At 40.7% G+C, this 21837-nt stretch overlaps 1 protein-coding gene across 5 annotated transcripts in view; it reads left to right on the top strand.

Annotated features, from left to right (window-relative positions):
- casz1 (castor zinc finger 1) overlaps nt 1-11775 on the top strand; it is a 97992-nt gene extending 86217 nt beyond the window's left edge. For 3 of the 5 annotated variants that reach the window (XM_047367965.1, XM_047367960.1, XM_047367950.1), the window contains exons 14-19: nt 396-594; nt 1805-1976; nt 4602-4750; nt 5238-5487; nt 6134-6496; nt 8307-11775. In XM_047367965.1, coding sequence (XP_047223921.1) covers nt 396-594; nt 1805-1976; nt 4602-4750; nt 5238-5487; nt 6134-6496; nt 8307-9559 — 2386 coding nt within the window. In that variant the 3' untranslated portion in view covers nt 9560-11775. The remainder of the gene's footprint in view (nt 1-395; nt 595-1804; nt 1977-4601; nt 4751-5237; nt 5488-6133; nt 6497-8306) is intronic. The other 2 variants (XM_047367978.1, XM_047367973.1) reach the window with 1 other exon arrangement.
- Nucleotides 11776-21837: the final 10062 nt, after the last annotated feature.

Raw genomic sequence — 21837 nt, 5'->3', positions numbered from 1 at the left:
GTATGTGAAGTATTTGTACAGTACCTTGCAAAAGTATTGATATGACTTGAACTTTGTAACGTGACATTTTTTCAGGATAGCACAATTTCAAATCTACTTAGACTTGACCATCCACACAAACTGACAGGCTGGACAAGGAGAGAGTTAATCAGAGAAGCAGCCAAAAAGCCCCATGGTATCTCTGGAGAGTCTGCAGAGATCTGAAGGCTCAGGATTAGAATATCTTCACTGGACCACTATTATTATTATTACTAAAAATTTATGTTTTTAACGTGACAAAATGTGAAAAAACCTTAAGGGGTGTGAAAAATTTTGCAATGCATTCTTTGAATTTGCATTTAATTAGATTTCAAGCCAGCAGCCGTTTTAACTATAATTCCCTTTTATTTATGCAGTGATCCCTGTTTGGCTACTGACTGCAAATACTCAAACAAGTTCCACTTCCACTGCTTGTTTGGGAACTGCAAGTATGTGTGCAAGACCTCTGGAAAAGCAGAGTCCCACTGTTTGGACCACATCAACCCGAACAACAACCTGGTCAACGTTCGCGACCAATTCTCCTACTACTCCCTGCAGTGTCTCTGTCCCAACCAGGTGAGTGCAGCTGGAAGCTAGGAGTGCGATCGCCGACTGTCATCCCCTGGAGGTTTCAAAGCATGAAGTATGCTATCTATTAGACTAGTATTTGAGGTTATTTGACTCAAGGCTTTCACAACCACTGCTCCCTGTCTTCCATCTCTGCTGAGAAAGACAGTCGACTCACCCCAGTAATGTCTGTTTATATGTCAATGATGTCATTTTGACTGCCGCATTCTCCTCTCAGAAAAGGCCAATTTAGCTGATATTACCCAATAAATCATTGTCACTTGCACAATAAACAAGGCTGTCTGGAATAGGGCAAAAATCAGGGGAATGCTTGGCAAATCAAACCTAAATGGCATCCCCACTGCCTGCTCTCATGAGCCAGTATTTCGAAAACCGTTTAAATGAATTCATTAATGTGTTGAAAATCACCCATCTCACAAAAAGTCCATCCCCCCTCCCCTTCCTCCTCCTCCTTCTGCTCCCCATCCGCCTCCTTTTAGCCTCCCGTCTCCTCAACTGAGCAGATCTTATTTGGCCCGGTCCTCTGGGATGTGGGCCTGAGAAACAGATGGTGGTGCAGACGCAAACGGGGGAAGCTTTTAACAAGCCTAAAATCGCTAAATGATTGTACTTCAAAATAGCCAGAAAATAGAAGGTGCTGCACAGTTGATTGATAGAACCCAATCAGTTAAGTTCTTGGTTAAGTATGAGAAAGCTTGAAATTTGATTTCAGTATTTTCCAAGTCTGGATAAGTAGGGCAAATGAAAATCAGAAAATAAGAGAAAATATTTGTATTTTAGTTTTTAAAACCAATACATTTGTTCAAATGTTGTGTCATTACTTGCATTTTTCTCAATGCCCTTCTTTCCTTCCCTCCTAGTGTCCTTCCTTCTCTTTCTTTCCTAATGCCCTTCTGTCCTTCATTGTGCCCTTCTTTTCTACTATCCTTGTACTCTTCCTGGTTTCTTACTTTTCTCATGCCTTCTTCCTTATGTCCTTTGCTCTGCACCTCCTTCCTTCCTTCCTTCCTTCCTTCCTTCCTTCCATCCATCCATTCACCCATCCAGTCTGCTTTTTGCAGTTTCTCTTGTAAACGTTTGTGTGTTTTGAAATGGCTATAAAGGACAGAGATCTCTTTAAGTTTGAGTCTGGAAAGTATTGACATTTTACATGAGAAATGTGTAGAAATCCTTCATTTTTTATCTGTCTCGGCTGCAGCACTGCGAGTTCAGGATGAGGGGCCACTATCACTGTCTAAGGCCAGGCTGCTTCTTCGTCACCAACATCACCACCAAGCTGCCGTGGCATGTCAAGAAGCACGAGAAGGCAGAGCGCCGCGCCGCCAATGGCTTCAAATACTTCACCAAAAGGGAGGAATGTGGGAGACTGGGTAAGAGCGAACAACCCTCTTATCCTCCATATGTACAGAAACTTTTGAGGAGCTTTTGATTTGAGGATTAAAAGGAGTTACACTGAGAGAGATGTACATTGATTTCTACTGGCTGTTGCAAGAGGATATTCTGTGTTTACAAAGGGAGAGAGCCCGATGTTGGCAAACACAGTGTCGTGCTTTGTGAAAGCGGTTTAAAAGGGCACGAAACAAGGGCCTGCCTCGGAGATTTTGTCGCCACGTTTTTGCATATTCACAATGCCAACCTCGAGTCCCAGAGGAAGTCTTGCCTGCGCTACTATATGAGCAATAATGTCAAAGAGGGCAATCACATCCAGGTTGTTTTCCTCTTTTCTTCTGCCACCGTCAGAAATGAGCAATTAGGTTTGTGTTTGTTAATTATCTGGCTTGTCTGGTTGAGCCTGTTTGTGTTGCCTCACAGCCGCTGCTGCCATCGCACAGAAAATGAATTAAAAGTGATCCGTTCTTCTTTTTTTTTTTTCTTTTTGTCAGGCGGTTACACAAGCTTTTCAGAAACAAAGCAAACAAAATCGGGCTCTAAACAGCTGTTTTTTGTCCCCAGTCTGATCTGCCAACTGTATTGTTCAGGCGGGTGGGGGGAGAGAAAAAAAGGCAGAAAGGATTACCATCGCCGACGCTCCAGTCATAAAGAATTGATGGACTGCCAGTATCCATGGCAGCAACATTAAACTGAACACCGCTGATGATGTTAACTGGTTTCTGTCTCACAAAAGGGCCTCTGTGTCACAGGGGTTACTGTTATTTGCTCAACTTTGCGTGTCTGAAACCGGTGCGTGTGTGCAGGAGCTATTTGATGACACAGGCATGTTTTTCTCTTAAACCCGGTGCCATGGTTACTGACATGCTAGCACCTGCCCAGCATGTTTCTCTTTCAATTATTTCTGCCTGCTTTTATATAATGGTATTTGATTAACAGGAACAAAAATGGAACAATCATTTAATTTGAAATCATAAAGAAATTAGAGCTAGACCAGTTTTAAAACAAGAGAAAAGAGCAGAAGTCTGTGAAGCAGACAGCCGAAACAATTCAGAACAAAAGGAGAAACGACAACGGAGATACTTTGAGAAATGAATTTAATATGGTAATAATCGTATATTTACTTTGGTTTGGAGGGATGTGTGTGCATTATTGGCCCACAGAAAATGAGAATTTATTTATGTAAATTCCTAATTGAATAAAGCATGTCAGTGTAATAAAAGAGCTCCACAGGTTTAGTGCACAGAAGCCTTGACTTGCTCAGTGTGACACCGGTGATCTAATATTCCTCCTACATGTACACTCTGAAACACTTTGAAACCCAATCCCTCTTTTGTCTGAACCATATCATGAAATTAAAAAAAGAAAAAAAAGACAAAAAAATTTTCTCTTTGTGTTTAATCGAATTAGAACGCCCTCATGTTGGTAATGTGGCCTTTTGTGCTTCAGTTACTTTCAGATGCCTCGCTGTTAGTCGAAGACAAATTAATCAGCACATCACAAGTTTAAAGGGATGGTTCTAATTTTTAAAGTTTACTACCAGTTAATAAGTTACCTCGCTTGCCATCCTTATTTGGAAAAAGTCCAGATTTCTTGGCCCCAAAGGCTAAAGCTTATGGCTAGCTCAGAAGCAGCCATGACCAACGTTGACTTCTACTGTCTTAAGATTACTCCAGTCTCAAAAGCTACATAGAATTTTGTGCTAACAGTATTTTATGATCCTTTTAACCATCGTTATATTTGTGTTGAAAGGCTACTTACACAGAAGTCAAAGATTATTTACATGGGAAAAATAAATAAGAAGTGATGCGCCACCAGTGGTCTTCCTGAGTGCAACATAAACTTGTCATAATCAAAATAAATAGCGGTAACAAAAAAGTCATAGAAATTATACAGGCTTTAGCGCTTAAGCTGCTTTTAGGTGTCTCAGAATAAGTTGAACACTAATTATTCCACAAGAGAGTTTGTGTTAAAAGGTCATGTTATGAGCAGTCATACTGTTCTGGTTGGCTAATGCTAACGGCTAATCCAAGATGGGCCAAGACCAAATCGGCTTCTACTATCCTAAAAAAACTTCAAATGTGCACACTCTATTTCATAAACCTTTAAATCATCATCAGGTTTTGATTGGGCAGTTAGTTACACAGAAGCCGAGGATTATTTATACGGGAAATAGACGTAGGAGATGTGCCACCATTGTTCTTCCTGTATGTAACACGAGAACGGAACATGAGTAGCGTTTCCCATCAAAGTAACTTTCAAATATAAAAGTAAAGTAGTGTTAAAACCGAAAATATTTTAAAACTTATATATAGTTTTTTGTCTTTTCTTTGCTTTTTTCATTTTCTGTTAGACAGTTACTCAGACCAGAAATTATTTTTGTTTTTGGTTGAGGATGGACTTGTTTGGATACAGTAGAAATCTGCTTTGATCTTGATCCATCTCATACTACCTGTTAGGTACATCCTCCAGGGCTGAGTAAAAAGCAACCCTAACAGGCTCTAGAATAACTTGAGGGGTCAAGGGAGTTATCCACTGCAGCTTAGTACCTACTTACAACATTTTAACAGAACCCTTTAACAGTAAAGCTATTTTCTCATCTGCAGGTTGCAAATACAACCAGGTCAACAGCCACTTCCACTGCATCCGAGAGGGTTGCCAGTTCTCCTTCCTGCTCAAGCACCAGATGACCTCCCACGCACGCAAACATATGAGAAGGATGTTAGGAAAGAACTTCGACAGAGTCCCATCCCAGGTAAAAAACACTACCAAGAAGAAGAAATGCAAAGTGAATCTTCATCATAGTGTTTTCTGTTTGTGCGTGCATGACTTGCATTTCCTGTTCCATGAGTCAGATTCAGGGAAAGATGTGGTGTTCTGTGAGAAAACTAGATTGTTTTATCATTTCCCGTCGTACCAGTTAATGACAAACCTTTTGACTATATTTTACTGAAATTTCCACACTGCAATGTACAGGGTTGTCACACCACTCCATCAGAGCACATGATGTACTTTGAACAGATTTAAGCATGTGGATTTTCTTGTTCTGTTTGTTCATTTTTTATTTGTTCTGCTGCTTGTAAGAGTATGACATGAGTATGAGGCTCATTCTTTCAAAAATACTTTCAAAAATTCTTCTTGAGAAATTCGGGGGTTTTCTCACCACCTGCGTTGTGCCTCATAATGCCTGTCTCAAATATTTCAGTACACCTATAATAACATTTTATGCTGTTTTTCTTTAGGTGATGCCTCTCGGCCATAGGGCGGACGAGATGCAACATGCTACCGGTTTGTTGTCCGGGGCTGTGGCGTCCCAACCTGGCATCACCTCTGGCTTCTCCTCCGCCGTCATGGATGACACAGATGACTACTTAGAGTACATGGGAGGAGGAGGGGGAGGACTAGGCAGCCCCTTGGGCCTCTCGTCCGAGTCCTCCAACCAGGACCGGAGCTGCACCAGCACACCTTTGGGCAACGACAGCTCTCCGGCAGGTGAGGGAACTTGAAATCAAACAAGTCGGCTCAGATATTCAGCCTCTTTCACACTCATTTAATGCATCTGTCAATCACACGTGTCATATTTCAGTAGTTTGGCTTACAATTTATAGACACTTAAGTCACAATTATTTCTGAGTTTGATGACAGCGCAGCTTTCTTTTGTTCTGATTCGTTGACGAGACGTTCCACACTTTGCTTTGTCATCGTCATAAAACATCCATTCTGTACATCAGTGGTTATTGATCTGAATGTACTTTATCACATTTTTTTTTGGCCAGAGATCATCCTGTCGGCTTTAGCACTTGTAGGTTTGCTGAAATATGTGAAGTACCTCTTTTTACTCTTCTCTTTGCTAAATCTAAAGCCTGGCTGTAATTTTCACATTTCTACACATGTTCTTGATATGAGCCACGACTCGCATTATTGTTGTTCGGCTGGTGTTTGGGTTACTTGTCTTTGAATGGGCCTCATTTTGTATCATTCTCTTGTCTTTTATCTTTCTCCTTTTTTACCTCCAATCCCTCTGTGTGTGTGTGTATGTGTGTGTGTGTGTGTGTGTGTGATTTTCCCTTGTTTTGGTGTACTTGTTTTTCCCTTCTCGCCTGTCCTTCACCCCCTTCTGGTCAACCTGTCTCTCCAGGACAAGGCTACCCCGCCACCTCTTCTGCTCCCACCACCCCTGCTGACACTAGTGCCACCCAAAATGCACATCCTTCCTCCCCTCCTCCTCCGCCTCTTCCTCCTCCACCACCTCTTCCTCCTTCCACTCCTCAGCCTGGCCTCCAGTCCCAGGCCCCGTCTCTCCCTCCCGCTCTCCTCCGACCTCCTCTGCCCTCACTCCCATACCTCCTCTCTCCATCCTGTCTGTCATACTCTCTGCTCAGCGCCTCTCTGGGAGCCACTCGGAGTGTTGTCATGCCAACCAACACACCAGCTTTCAGCCCCATCATTGCCACTCCGTCTCCGGTTAAAAATGACGTCCCTATAGTGCAGGATGCTGCAGGTACTTATCCAAACCAACACTGCAGCTGTCACTCTCATTTACTGAGCCCTGTGTAGAGTTTAACTGTGTGATCAAGCATTTATTTTAACAGCATCAGTGAAAGGTTCACGTTCACTCACCATCGGCATGAATGGCATATTAATTTTGGGCCTTTAAGGATGTGTTGCAGAGAACCTACACATGTTTTGAAGCCATCAACAAGCCCCTGGCATATTTCTGTCTCAGTATTTGACTACTTTTTTTTAATTAGGAGTTAATATATATTGGTTGGTTTCTGGGAAAGAACCTGGCAATTTACAATAACATAAATATTTTTTCAAAAGGTAAAGGACAGAGTCACTCAAGCTTAATGTTAGCCTACATTATCCATTCCAAAGTCAGTCAATGTTTGTTTAGGATCCTTTTGCTATTAGGACACCCAACTGTATCTAAATTCAACTGTCTTTCTTGAGGTAAAGTTGAACATTTCTGATGTGTTCCTTTATTATTTCACTCACTTTGTTCAATGCACTATTACGTCTAGTTGCAAAACAGTCCCATAGCATGATCCTGCCACCACCATGCTTGACAGTAGGTATGGTGTTCTTAGGTTCATTTTTACTGCTCCAAAGAAAGTTTTTGTCACCGTGTCCTAAAAGCTCAATCTTTGTTTTCTCGGATCAAAAAGCCTTTTCCCAGAAGACATATGCTGAAAATCTCAGATGAGTTTAGAGGTGTTTATTTTGGAGCAGAGCCTAATTCCTTGTTCTGCATCACCTCAGTTTATGGTAAGACAATACGCGCTTCATTAAAGAGAGGAACACTGGTATTCCAGCTGTTTCCTGTTCATGGTGGGTTGAACCCTGTTGGTTCCTTGGTTTTTCTTCAACATCCTAAACTGTTTAGGTCACATTGTTCAAACTTGGATAGAATCGGGTGTTCTAGCAAAACAATTACCCAAAAACTGGTTTTTGAAAGACAAATCTTCTGGGAAGGCCCCTGACCTCAAGCCATTGAAATATTAGTGTACTATCCTTCAATGCCTGATCCATGGCAGGACACCAGCCGGTTTATTCAACCAATTCTGCCAAACATAGTAGTGTTTGTGCTATCATAACTCCACTCTGATTAAAATAATTGTTCAAATACATCCTTAAAGGCCCAGAATGATTAATGCATTAATGCCCATAAATGAGTATATGTTAACTTTTCACCAGCATTATATGTGGAAAAAATGCAGCAGAATTGCAGCAACAAGATAAACATGCATACTTGCTCTAATGACACATTTGTGTGTGCTTTTACATTTGCACCAAGAGACAGAGCAGTAAATTTGGCACCTGTTCCACGAAGCCTGGGCCTTGTTTAGTCTCCATTAACAAGGCTGCATCAGCAGCTTCTTATTTTAATCACGCCTCAAGTTTTATCGAGGCCCACTGCTTCCTGTCGCGCAGAACAGGGATCGCATCATTAGCAGTGACCCCAGGGTGCTGCAAAAGGTGGGTGCCCCTCATAAAACAACACAGAGATAAGAGGGTTAGTTAGGACTCGCAGCTCCCTCTTTGTTTGGGGACTGGAGACACTCTGTAAAAGTGTCATGTTCCACAGTCAATCTATCATCCTTTCCCCACTCCTTTAATCATTCTGGGAATTAGGAATGAAAAAAAAATAAATAAAAGCTTTGTGTGCTTACTCAGCTGTGAGCCACTTCTGGCTGGGGAGAGTTCAGCATCAGAGTTTTAACCCAGGCAGTAATTTGCTTGTAGTTTGTGGGTTTTACTTTGCAAGCCAAACTGATCACGCTTTAATGCACTCCCTTCTTTCTCTCCAGGCAACACCATCTCCATTCCCACGGCAACTGGTGCCAAGAAGCGCTTCTGGATCATTGAGGACATGTCTCCATTCGGCAAACGACGCAAGACCCCTTCATCCCGGAAGATGCTTGATGAGGGGATGATGCTGGAGGGCTTCCGGCGCTACGACCTGTACGAGAACTGCAAGGACTCGAGCTGCCAGTTTTCCCTAAAGGTGACCCACTACCACTGCACACGTGAGAACTGCGGCTACAAGTTCTGTGGTCGCACCCACATGTACAAGCATGCACAGCACCACGACCGTGTGGACAACCTGGTGCTGGACGACTTCAAGCGTTTCAAGTCCTCACTCAGCTGCAACTTTCCCGACTGCCAGTTCTCAGGCAACAGCACCCACTTCCACTGCCTGCGCTGCGGCTTCCGCTGCACTGACAGTACCAAGGTGACGGCACATCGCAAACACCATGGCAAGCAAGATGTGATCAGCGCCGCCGGCTTCTGCCAGTTCAGCTCCAGCGCCGACTGTGAAGTTCCCGACTGCAAATATAAGCTCAAGTGCTCGCACTTTCACTGCACCTTTCCCGAGTGCAAGCACACAGTGGTGGGCATGTCTCAGATGGACTCACACAAGAGGAAGCACGAGAAGCAGGAACGGGGAGAGCTGCCATCTGTGTCGCCCAAACAGGAGGGGATGCACCACCTCGTCGGAAGCATGGCAGCTGTCGCCCCCTCCTCCTTGGGCATCTCCACCTCCTCAACCGGCACCCTCCACGGCTTGTCCCACAGCATCAACAGCAGCATCCCCTCCATGATCTTCCAGCCAGGAGGCCTCGCCTCCGACTACAACCACTCATACCCGCCATCCTCGATCAGCCTAGACAGCTCCCTCAACCTAAGCACCAACACCAGCAGCTCCCTGTTCTTCCTGAAGAACGCCGTCGGCCTGGGCCTCAGTGACTCGCTGGACCTCAGCAAGAAGATGCACCTTGATACGGCGCGACCGGCACACACCCCCAAATCCCAGCTGGATGACACGGGAACGTCTGGAGAAGCTGAGGACGACCTGTCTCCGGAAGAGGAGGCGCATGCTGAGGAGGAGGAGGAGGATGATGAGGAGGAGGAGGAAGAAGAAGAGGACGATCTCAACACTGACTCGAACGACGATTCAGCACAGGAGGCCGACGGCAACAAGGACAACGGCATGAGTTTTGATACTTCCGTAAACCACACTGATACTTCCCAGTTAGAAAAGCAAGATGCTGACCCATAAAAACAAACAATCAAACCCACAGGGGACTGTAGGAACTGCAGAAACATTCTGTGTACCACGAATAAACAGAAAGTGGCCTAATTCATCACGCTCAAAAACAACAATAGCAGCGGCGCCGGCGTGAGGGTAACGACGGGCCCACCAAAACGATTCATCGAGATGTTTACAAAACGACCAACATTATAAATTCAATTATGCATTAAAGAAAAAGAGACAGAGATACACAGAGTTCGGGCAGCCGTGTAAAGCATTTTACTACACATCAGTCTTTTTTGTGTGCGTGCATGTTTGACTTTAATTTATTTTTATTTCTTTCACATTTTTTGTGTGTGGAAAAAAACACTTTAGAAAAACAAAAACAAATCTCTCTATATAACTATATATGTAGGTGTGTGTGTGCGCGTGTGTGTGAATGATAATGTTTTGAGGAAAAAGGAAAATTTCTGGTGACATGAACTGCAAAGAAAAAGGGACGTGAATCACTAAGAGGAGCAGGATGTGTTTCGAACATTTGATCTTTATTTCTGTATTATTATTATTATTGTTATTAGTAATATTAATTATTATATTAGATGCTGAGAGAAAGGGGCTACTTGTTCCCTCCTCCTTGGTATACTTTGTTCTCACATGGAATTGACCAACAGTCTGGTCTCTCTCAGCCTCGACAGTTTTCTCTCCTTGAAACCCGCTAAAAACCCAGTGCAAGCGTACTTTTTAACCCCTCACCCTGCCGCCCTGGGGAGGAATCAAGTTTGTGCGTGAATAATTGCACTTTTATATTAGCTGACCACGATGAAAACGGTGATGACAAATAACTCATGAGTATATTTTAAGCTGTTTTTGTTAACATTTTGCATCAAAAATGTGTTTTTTGTTAAGATCTGAAGTGCAAGCGAGGCGGGACGGGGGTTGGGCGGGGGGGTCGTGATATTCAGTTTTGGGGGTTGGATGCACTCACAGAGGAAGCATCAGGGAAGTGTGTTATATGTTGAAAATGTACAGACCACAAAAAATGTCCAGAAGGCATTTTTTCGTTGTTTTTTTTTTTTTTTTTTTTTCATTCACTATGGCTGTGGTTGAGCTCCTGTTGTAATGCTTTTTATTTATTATTTATGTGTTCTTCCAAATGAGAAAAAATTTTAGGGTGTTCTTGCACTTTTTAGGTTCATTTTTACCGTCTGAAAAAGGAAGAAAAGAAATTAAAGAATGATATATATCATTTAACAGGGAATTTGCTTTAAAGATGTTTTAGTTCACTTTTTTTTTTTTTGCTTTTATGCACAAATAGATGTTAGTGTGACAACAAACTGTTGTTCTGTGGTTTATTTAAAGACTTGTTTTTATTTTTTGCTTTTTCTGTGATTGGACGGTTTGAAATTTAAAAAAAGGTAAAAAAAAAAAGGAACTGTGTTGCGCCGAAAAGAGAATAAAAAATACAGCGCCTCCCAATATGAAACACTAAGATGAACTGTGATTTTTAAATAATTCGTAATTTGCTTCGCTTATTGTAGCGCTAAATTATAAATCTGTCAGAACCTGGCTTTGTTTTTTTTTTATCAAGCGAATATGTACGACTGAGGAGTGGACACACTGAGTTATCTCCAGACCTTGGCATTGGAAATAAATGATCATAATATAGGGAATAATAATAATGTGTGTAAGTGATATTCCTCCGGATATTGTTTTGAGAAGGAAAAAAAAAGGTTGTACAGTATTTTCCTCTGTAAAAAATACCTATATATGAACAAAATGCTCTTTGATGAACAGGTTCCTTTAAAAAAGAAAATCCTAAAAAAGGAAAAATGAATAATAAAAAAAGTTAAAGATTCAAATAGCCTCATTACAGTTTGCTTGTGTGAGTCAGCTTTTTATTTATTTATTTTTTTTCTTTCTATTTTCCAAACTCTGACAGGAGCTAAAACTCAAACACACTGATCTGAATTCATTCCCTGGTGTTTCTTGTTTATTTTATTGACTTCTCTTCTTATTAGCTGAAATTCTCGGTTTGTCTCCACTTTGCCGGGCTTCGCTCACAGACTTCAACTGTCTCCTGGGAAGCTGTTGCAAAGCAGGAGCTGTTTGTTTGCTCATTATTTACTGACGTAACTGTAGGGGCCGGGAGACGTTGTGGTCTTAAATCCTGTGTGTGCGCGTGGTTGTACGTTTGCGCATGGAGGAGTAAAATGTTGAATAAAATAAAGAAACTGTGATTATTATGACAGCGAACATGTAGTGCTTGACAGTGATCCAGTCTGAGTACATTATGGAGGGGGAAAGTGCTGCTGGAGGAGATTTCTTTGAAAGGAATTGGAATTACAGACCTGTGGTTTTGTGTTCCACTTCAGACCAGCAGCCTGAAAACCAATATTTTATGTTTTATGCTTCATTCAAATCCAACTGGAAGGCTTTTTCTCACATAATTTAAGGACATCAATTGAGGAGTGCCAAAAAAACAGCGGGAATAGAACACTATCAGGGGTCATTAGGTAATTAGTCACTGTGCTTTACAACAAGTATGACCACAAACTGTTTTAATTTGATTTTATGTGATAGGCCAATACAAAGTAGTGCATAAATGTGAAGCAGAAGGAATATTAGATATGCTTTTTAATTAGTTTACAAATCAGAATCTGAAAAGTGTGGTGTATATTTGAAGTTCACCCCTTTGCTCTAATACCACAAAATAAAATACCTCCTAAAGGCCCTTAATTAGTAAACATAGTCAACCTGTGTTTAATTTAATCTCAATTTAAAATCAGCTGATCTGTGAAAGCCTCAAAGGTTTGTTAGAGAATAGTAGTGAACAAACAGCATCGTGAAGACCAAGGAACACAGCAGACATGTCAGGGTGGAAGATCTTAACATCTCACAGAGCACTGTTTAATCAGTCGTCTGAAAATGGGAAGGGCATGGCACAACTGCAAACCTACCAAGACATGGCCTCAACTGGCTGCGCTAAGGTAGAATTTATTAGAGAAGCAGCAAACAAGTCCATGGGAACTCTGGATGAGCTGCAGAGATGTACAGCTCAGATTGGGGAATCAGCAGATAATCCAGGTAATCTATAACTTTGAGTTGTTAATTTCAACAAATCTGGCGTTGAGTGAAGAGTGGAAGAAAACTAACTTTGCACATCACTGCAAACACTCCATTCCCACAGTAGAACAACAGTGAAACAAGGTTTTCCGCAACAGGGACTGGGAAGTTGGTCAGGGTTGATAAGAAGGTTCATAAATGCAGGGCAAACCTGGGAGAAAACCAGTGAGAGGCTGCAAACGACTTGAGACTGGGAAGGAGGTTCACCTTCTAGCAGAACAACAACCCAAAACATACAGCTACAATGGAATGCTTTAGAGCATGTTCATGTGTTAGAATGACCTAGTCAAAGTACAGACCTGGATATCAATTGGGAATCAGTAGCATTTATTTTATTGAGTAAATGTGTTGATCTGTCACACAAGACCCATATAAAGCACATTTGTTTGTAGTTAAAAGACAAAATGGGTTTTATGGGGTATAAATACTTTAAAGACACTGGCTCTTTTGCCTTTTGTGTAGTGTTATCAGGGTGCATTTTATATTATTTTATATTTTATTTAATACATTCTTTTCTTTTTTTTGCCTTGAGGCGTGTCCTGAGTTCCCCTCCTACTCCCTCGTGTCATCCAGAGGCCAGTGTGCTGACTCTGTTTGTCCCCTCATCTAAAGCCCTTCCTGTTCTTCCTTCTCCTTCTGAAGTGTTTTTTATATAAAAAAAGAGAGAAATAGCTGCAAAAAATGCAGGTAAAGGAATTACCATCTGTCAGCCAGCTGGTATCCTTTATATATATATATATATATATATGAAGGAATAAAATCAAAACCAGACAGAAATTACCTCCAAAACCTACAGTGTAGGCTGCTGCTGAAATGATAATTTTACTGCTTTAATTAACGGATTAAAGGTCAGTATTATATGGTGATGAACAGACTTGTTTCGAGTGCTGCAGAAATTTCATATAAAAGCTGCAGTTAAGGTAAAGCAACATCTTACATTTTGTAAAACGTATTGCACATTTGGACTCAAAGCCATCTGGTGTTAGCATTGAGTTTGGCTCGATTTATTAAACCTTTTATATATATAAAAAAAACTACAATGGAGGTTGGTGATTTTTAAATACAGACTGAATTTTCCTCTTCTGTTCTACCTTCAATTCCCTTTGCTTATTTCCACTTGAGTGCAGTGCTGTTAATCTCCATTGTACTATATTTATGTTTCTATTTCATTTCTGCATGTCTGAACTGAACATAAGCTTCCATTCCCTGAAATAAAAACAAGCTGAATACCATTAGGCCTGTTTTTTAACCGTCAGTATGTTTTATTGGAAACTTCTGCTTTTTAACTAAAAACTAATTGGAAACTGGTAGAAGTTGTGCATGTGAGTGCCAACTGTGCATGGGGGCTGCTGCCAACATGCAGTTGGTTGATGTGCCAGGAACAGGTTGAGCGAGTGTGTGAGCAGCGTGGAGAGGCAACAGTTGAGGCTGGGAACATCCACGACAGGTGTGTGCTGCATATGTGGTCACATGATGCCTATAAGGCAGATTAGGCCCCAAACAGATGAAGCGCTGCTTAATGGCAGCTTTTATTAAGTTCACAAAGCAGGGAGGGAGGCACGGAGGGGGGAGAGGAACAGAGGAAAAGCAGGTGGCCGGCCCTGTGCTCTCCTTGATGAAGACAGATATTGTTAAGCACAGCCTGAAGAGGGAAGCCGCTGTGGAAGGATTTATGGAGATTTGCCTGCCCTGGACCCACCGCCTGCCTATTCCTGAGTCCTGAGTCTTGCAGTAATAGACCCGAGAGCGGAAAGAGCTCAGAGAGAAAAATGAACAGCAGCTTGTGAGCAGAAACGATGAGGAGGAAGCTCTAATAGTTGCCGAGCTGGTCACTTTCTGAATAAAATAAAAATAAAACTGGAGTATATGTTCAGAAATAATGACTAATTAAATGGTAACCCAGCTGTGGCCTTTTTCTTTGATGAAAGACCTACAATAAGATGAACAGCTTTTAAACTGTGCCTAAATATCTTAGAAATGCCAAACAAAGGAGAATAAAAAATATATAAAACATTGTAAATAAATAAATGTTCATAGATGTTAGATCATTTCTTCACAGCATGAAAAAACAGCATAAAGCATTTGCAATCTTGTCTGCATTTCCAGATCATTTATAATGATGAAATATAAAAATACATTTACTACATTCACAGGAATCTGATCTGATTTATTTTGTTTTAGCTTTAATAATTAATATAAAGTTTACTGACACAGCTTCTTCTGACACATCCAGTCAGTCACTCAATCTTTCCTTTATTTGGTTGTCATGAAGAAAAGAGAACAAGTGCAGGTAAAAACAACGCCAGTGACAATAAAGCAAAAATTAAGCTTTATTTATAGAACAGGTTTAACACAAAGTCCGTAAGTTAAAAAGAACAGACTTAAAATTAAACAAAAGAAATAATAGGACTAAATAAAATTTAAACATATTAGTGATAATAATAACCTTTAAATTAAATAAATAATTCAAAATGATTAAATATGAATGAAATAAAACTGTTTCTTTAATGATGAATAGGGAAAACACAATTGTACAGTGTGATGAGGAAAACATGATGATTTATAAAAAACAAAATTTCTATAAAACCTCAACTATAAATAGAAACACAGAAATACAGCAAAATGTTCAATATTTGTGTTGAAATCTGACATAATAACAAATCTAGTTCATGGTGAAACTGTTAATGTCTAAAATAGAAATAAGTAACAAAATATAAGCAGATTATAAATAATAATAACTTCAACCAGGAGCCAGATGCATTAACTCACTAAATAAATCATTTTTCACCAGTACTGATTTCATGAACAGAAAAATGCTTCATTTAAACAACTAAAGCAGTCAGTTCTGCCACAGCAACCTGTTTCACAATTAAGGTTCTGATCAAATTTAACTCTTTAAATTGATAATGGAGACCAGAAACAGAACTAAATCAAAACAAATATTAGTTCATTTAGTCAAAAAGCTCTTCACTGTTAGATCACATCTGGTTTTAACTCTTTCATGACAGCATGATTTATAGTATTTGCCTGTTGATGTGATCACAACCCCGCCTCTCATAATACATAATATACTCTATTTCCTGATGTGTTTTTTATATCTTTTATCTTTTTATTAGGCAGTAATGTGTTTGTCCTTTCTTAAACAGAATCAAAGTAGACAATTTTTCTCTGTCTTCATGGTTTAGTTTTTTTTGACAATTTCTAAGGCTACTCTGCATCTGGTTGCAAAATCAGCCCAATGAAGAGCAATCTGGCCATTTTCAGAGCTGGAGCCCTACAGAGAAGGAAGACCCTGAGCAGTTACACCTTTCTGTCTCTTATGAGCTGAGCATCAACAACCATACGAAAGGAGACCAGCACCAATGGGAGACAGTGTCACGTTGGAGGAGGATAGATTGTGAATTTGTAAAACCTATTTTTCACTGTAAATTAGTCTAAGTTTACAGTATGTTTTGTAAAATAAATGGTAATAACCACACTATGTTACAGTTAAAATCATTAACCAAATGAGTTTTGCCATTTAGAATTTGTTTTTTATTTTCTTTCTGTGTCTCCAGTTTAGAATAGATCAGCACATGAGCAGCTTGTCAGTCCACAGCTATGCCTCAAAGAAACAGTTTTTATTTATTTCTTTGAAGTATGTAGCTCTGCAGTTGATATCACCAGTACGAACCTTACCTGAAGCAGCTGATTCTGTTTGGAGAAACAGAGATAAGCTAACTGCAAGTCACATTGGAGCTGGTTCTGAAGAGGATTTCTGCTAAAGAAGTTCCAATTGGAAAAAGAAAAGAAACGAAAAAAAAAGTTAATGTGAACCAAATTTATGAACCTTTAAACTTCTGGTTCTTAAAAATACACTTCTGTATGTTAAAGTCAATATTGCTCGTACTCGTCGTCTTCCACTTCATCTGGAACCGGGTCACGGGGGTAGTAGGCTCAGTAGAGACGCCCAGAAGACTCCTCCAGCTCCTCCAGGGGGAGCCCAAGGCGTTCCCAGGCCAGCCGAGAGACACGTTCCCTCCGGCGTGTCCTGGGCCGTCCCCTGGGCCTCCAGGCATGTCCCAGTGGGACACCTGGAACCTCCCAAGGGAGGCGTCCAGGAGGAATCCGATACAGATGCCTGAGCCACCTCAACTGACTCCTCTTGATGAGGAGGAGCAGCAGCTCTATCCTGAGCTCCTCCCTGATGGACGAGCTCCTCACCCTATCTCTAAGGGAGTGCCCGGCCACCCTGCGGTGGAAGCTCATTTCATCGCAGTATCCTCTCGTTCTTTTGGTCATGACCCAAAGTTCATGCCCATAGGTGAAAGTAGGAATGTAGACTGACTGATAAATCGAGAGCTTCGCTTTTTGGCTCAGCTCTCTCTTCACCACAACGGACCGGCACAGTGCCCCCATTACTGTGGCGGCCGCACCAATCCGTCTATCTCCATTCTCCCCTCACTGAAATCAATGATAATTTATACTAAAGACCTCGTTTTTCTATGTTTAAGTACCTATAACGTCACATGTATGAACATGTTAGGTAATACAGCTATCTGAACTAAAACAAGATGACATCAACGGCAGATTCACCATTCCCATGACCAAACACAACCTCTGACACATATCAAGCAGTTGAAGGGGGAAATCATGCAATGACGCAATGCTCTTCATCCCCCTCTCTCTGTATCTAGAGTCCAGCTCTAATTATAAGACAGTAACCACCCCTTACCTTGCTGACCATAGGACTGATATCTCTGGCAGATCCTTTTGATGCGATTCTACTATAATGAAGGAGAAGGCTTTGTGCCAGTAAAGTTGATAGACAAAAGGATTAGAAAGAAACATACTTTAGTCACTATATTATTTTTTGGACATGTTTCCATGACATTTGCTTCAAATGTTTGAACCTTCTCCATATATTTTAGTGCTTTTTACATTTTTCTTATTTCAATGAACTGTCTTTATCCATAAACTAAAAATGCACAAACACTTCTAAGAAAATTTCAATATTAAAGCATTTTCTTTATGCTGCAAGGTTATATTATGGTCCAAACAATCAGGGGAAGACTGCCTACTAAACAGTTGTCGAAAAACTGAAACCTTTGACCTTGAGCTGTAAGCACCAAAGCCTCACTGATAAAGACACTGGCTGTTTAAAGAATGCTGTATCCAAGCATATCAATGGAAAGTTGAATAGAAGGAAGAAGTATAGCAGAAAAGCTTTTCTTTATTAGTGTGAAGTCATATTCCTTCATCTGAGAAACTGCAATTTGTATTTTCATTAGCTTTAAAATTTAACAAACAAATTCCCAAAATGCTTGAAATGTCCAGTTAAGCCTAGAATTATTCATAGCCCTGAAAGATTTACGTTTAAAGTAATCTTTTAATTTTACCAACATTTTGGAGAGCCCTCCCCCCCACAGAGTCCAAACTTTAATTATTTTTTTTACAATGACACTCCTTTTACACGGCTTCATTAACCTTTGGGAGGTGCCGGTCTCTTTTTCTATTAGAAATAAACTTCTTGGTTGAAGGATTTTTGGGATAAACTGTATAAAGTTATGAAATCGTGAGCTCCTTCTCAGAGAGGATGGCACGTATCTCCTTAGAGTTTAACAGCTGTCTGATTTAGACAGAGTGATGGCTGCAGCTGCTTGTTGAATCACCCGTTGTGATTGTGCTCACCTCATGCGCAATAATTTTTTTCAGGCCTAAAACATAATGCCATCCAGGTCAATGTTGAGACATAGCAGTCTCTTAGTATCTTTGCTGTTGATACGCCCCACAGGTGAGAAGCATCCAGAGTATTGCTTATATATAACACATCTGCCCTGCTCATTTTACTGCTTCATTGGACAATTTATAGTTCAAGTTTTTGGATGAAATGTGTCTCTCATCTCTCTCTGCTCTCTGCCCCTGGCAGAACTCTGTTTAGATCCCCTGCCCTTTGCAATAGATGTTCATTTATTTATTTTTGCATCTGAATGAGTTTATTTTGTAAAGACCTCAGCCACACTGCAAAAAAGAAGGGGGAGCTGTGAGAAAAAAGGAGCTTTGCCATTGGTAGCAGCTGTTGCTGCTGAGACACCTCGGAGGAAATGGAGAATTGGACGCACACTCATCCAATTTACCATTAACAAGACCTTATTGGATGCAGGCCCCTCCGAAACATGTGGCTTTGCCTTATGTGGCTCTGCTCCTACATATGCGCTGCTGTTCCTCTTGAATATGTGTGATAGAGGTCTGTGATATTACTGGCATCTGAGCTCTGGGATCAAAGTGGGACAGATAAAAAAAACAGTCACTTAAAACAATGCTGTTTTCTGCAACGGTCTGAAAAATGCTGCATTTAAGTTTAAGACTTCAAGATCACCAGTCACAATTACAAGAATTTCCATGTATACGGAAAAATGGCTGCGAAAGGAAAGTCTGACAAGCAACATGAAATGGTTTCAAACATCAAACTGGCCCACAAAAAATTACGATTTCCGGACATTTTATAGTTTCCACATTTACACATAACGACATCAAGGGAGCAAGGTTTTGGTTTAGCTTTTTTACACAGCTGCCACCAGTCAGAGCAGAACTGACTTCATGTTCTTCCGTGACTTCATTATTTATTTTAATGTTTTTTTTACAAATCTGTCATCTCTTAAAGATATGATGTGTGCAGATTTGAGTGAAACCCGCATGTTTCCTTTCTGGTCTGGCAACATTTTTCCCCACCTTGTCCCATAAACACATCACATATTTGACAAATTGGTGTATCTAATGACTCTTCCCCTTTTGACACATTTTTAGAAACACAGTACAAACAGATGTCAAACCTAATTTTCTCACAGTTTCGGCCGAAACGTTCAGTTGATGAAAACAAACAGGACTTGTGTTTTTTTATCTTCACAAACCAGAGAAACTGGATTAAACCCCAGGCCCAGTACACACACCCACACACGAACACACACACTGAGCTGTACAAAGAAGCCAGAAACTGCTGATCTGATCATCCTGGTGATGACTCACAACATTTTTATTATTTTTCTTTGAAAAGCTTCATTCCTTTTTGTTTTTATGTCCACGGTGATGCCAGAGTTTATTACAGGGCAGCATTTATTGTTTATTGTTATTAAATATTGTTCAGCTATTTAAATTCCACCATTCGGGATGGTGTTTAAGGTTGTTGTCTTTGATACATTTCCTGTAATTTGCTTAATTCACTTTCCCATTTACATTGACCAACTTTCATTTCTTGCCAGAAGAAAAGCATACCCAAAGCATGACGATGCCACCACCATGTTTCTTTGTAGTGATGGTTGCTCATGGTGTTGTGAAGTGTTAGTTTTCCTCCACACATAGGGTTTTGGATATAGGCCAAAAAGTTAGATTTTAATCTCATCTGACCAGACCCCATTCTTCCACGTTTGCTGTATTCTCTGCATGGTTAGAGGCTAACTTGCCTAACCAGGACTATCATTTGCTTCTCTTTCAACAATGGCCTTCTTTTTGCCACTGAGAGGCCTGATTTGTGGAATACACAGCTAATAGTTTTCCTCTCAATGGATTCCCCTATCTGAGCTGAGGATATCTGCAGTTCCTCCAGAGTTACCATGAACCTTGAAACCCAGAAACACCTTTTCTGTGTTAAACTGTCGTGGTTAGACATTCATTATCCTAAACTACAGCCCTAAACGGCTAGTGTTGTGCAACTTTTAGATAGAGCAGGACTCTATAAAACTTGACTGCACGCTATGGAGGTAATTTAGAAATTTGGTTCAGGTGTGTTGGAGCAGGCACAGATCTAAAAGCTGCAGGACATGTTTAAGCCCTCAAGGACTGGAGTTTGGCATCCCTGTCTTTATGGTAATGTTGCAGTCATGTCTTTGACCTAAATTTGGAAAAGGTGCTGCTCTGAACACAAAACACACTTCCCATATTTTTGTCCAGTTTATTCAAGATCAACGCATTTTTATGAAAAGGGAGGGTGTCAATGCTGCAGCGCGATACTTGGGATGTTATTGGTAAACACACAGTTGTCATGCTCCCAAAAACAAACAGAATCCAATGGAAAGATTAGCACTGAGTCTCCTTTTAAACAGCGTGTGAAAAATGAGCCTCCTGTCAACCCGGTTACATAAATGTTTACTCAGAAATACCAAACATTGTGTTCTATTTGTTTTACTTTGCTTGTGGTTTGACTATTACTGTAGATTAGTCATCACCAGAGTTAAACACAGCCCTGCAGGGAGAACAAACATCTAGCAGCAGGCAGCAACCCAGGAAGACATGCATGAAACGGTTGATCCGTGCTGGGCCATAGCCACGTGGTTCATTACATTTCAAGTAGTTTACTGCAGAATTGGACCAGAGGTCTTCAGAGTTGAGTGGGGACCATTTAATCGCTTCATAAGTCTGATCCAAAATGAGAGAGCTTAAAGCAAAAAGTAGGATGAGCCATCTCTGTGTGTGTATGTGTGTCTCAAAAGCCAAAGTGACGTTCATTACACTTCAGCTGCCACAGCGCAAAAACCAAGGCCTGCTACGGCCACCGCCACAGCTGCTGCTTCTCCTGCCTTCTTGGCAAACAGAGAACTTCTTAAGCACTGAGCCGTAAATTTGCTTAATTTGACACGAGTCCGAGGGGAACAGGATCATTTTCTTTCAGGGAAAAAAGCCTGGCATATTGGCAGACAAAATGCTGAAATGGTCCAACATGGTGTTTCTGCCGCTCAACGACAGCCATACAATGACACAACGACACAGAACAAGACGGCGTTCAAGAGAGCCGTAAAACCGTTTGATTCTGGCACCAGCGCCCGTGTGACTCATTTTTATGTTAATGATGAGAAAGCCTTTCAGCTGTAATTTTCTGGGGAAGAAAACGAAGACAAAGCACCTCGGACTGGTTCATCTGCTTGCAGATATGAGGACATTAGGAATTTAGAAACTGCATGTATGCACCTGTGTTAAACTCCTTCAATTACATTCTCTATTTCTTGTCAAAAGCATCTGTCACTTCAAAAATTGTAAAATTTATGGCTGCATGATGCAGAAAGTGTAATTTATTTCCTAGTTTACAAATCAAATGAACGAAAAAAAAAAAACATGAAGTTTTGGTTACAGAAGTGAAGGCAACATAGAAAGTATTTATTATATACAGGAGACATTAAATATGTTGTAGGAAAACCTGAATCAAAAGCAGC

Source organism: Girardinichthys multiradiatus, chromosome 1 (genome assembly GCF_021462225.1).
Source record: "Girardinichthys multiradiatus isolate DD_20200921_A chromosome 1, DD_fGirMul_XY1, whole genome shotgun sequence".
NCBI lineage: Eukaryota > Metazoa > Chordata > Actinopteri > Cyprinodontiformes > Goodeidae > Girardinichthys > Girardinichthys multiradiatus.
This window is presented reverse-complemented; position numbering and strand designations above follow the sequence as displayed.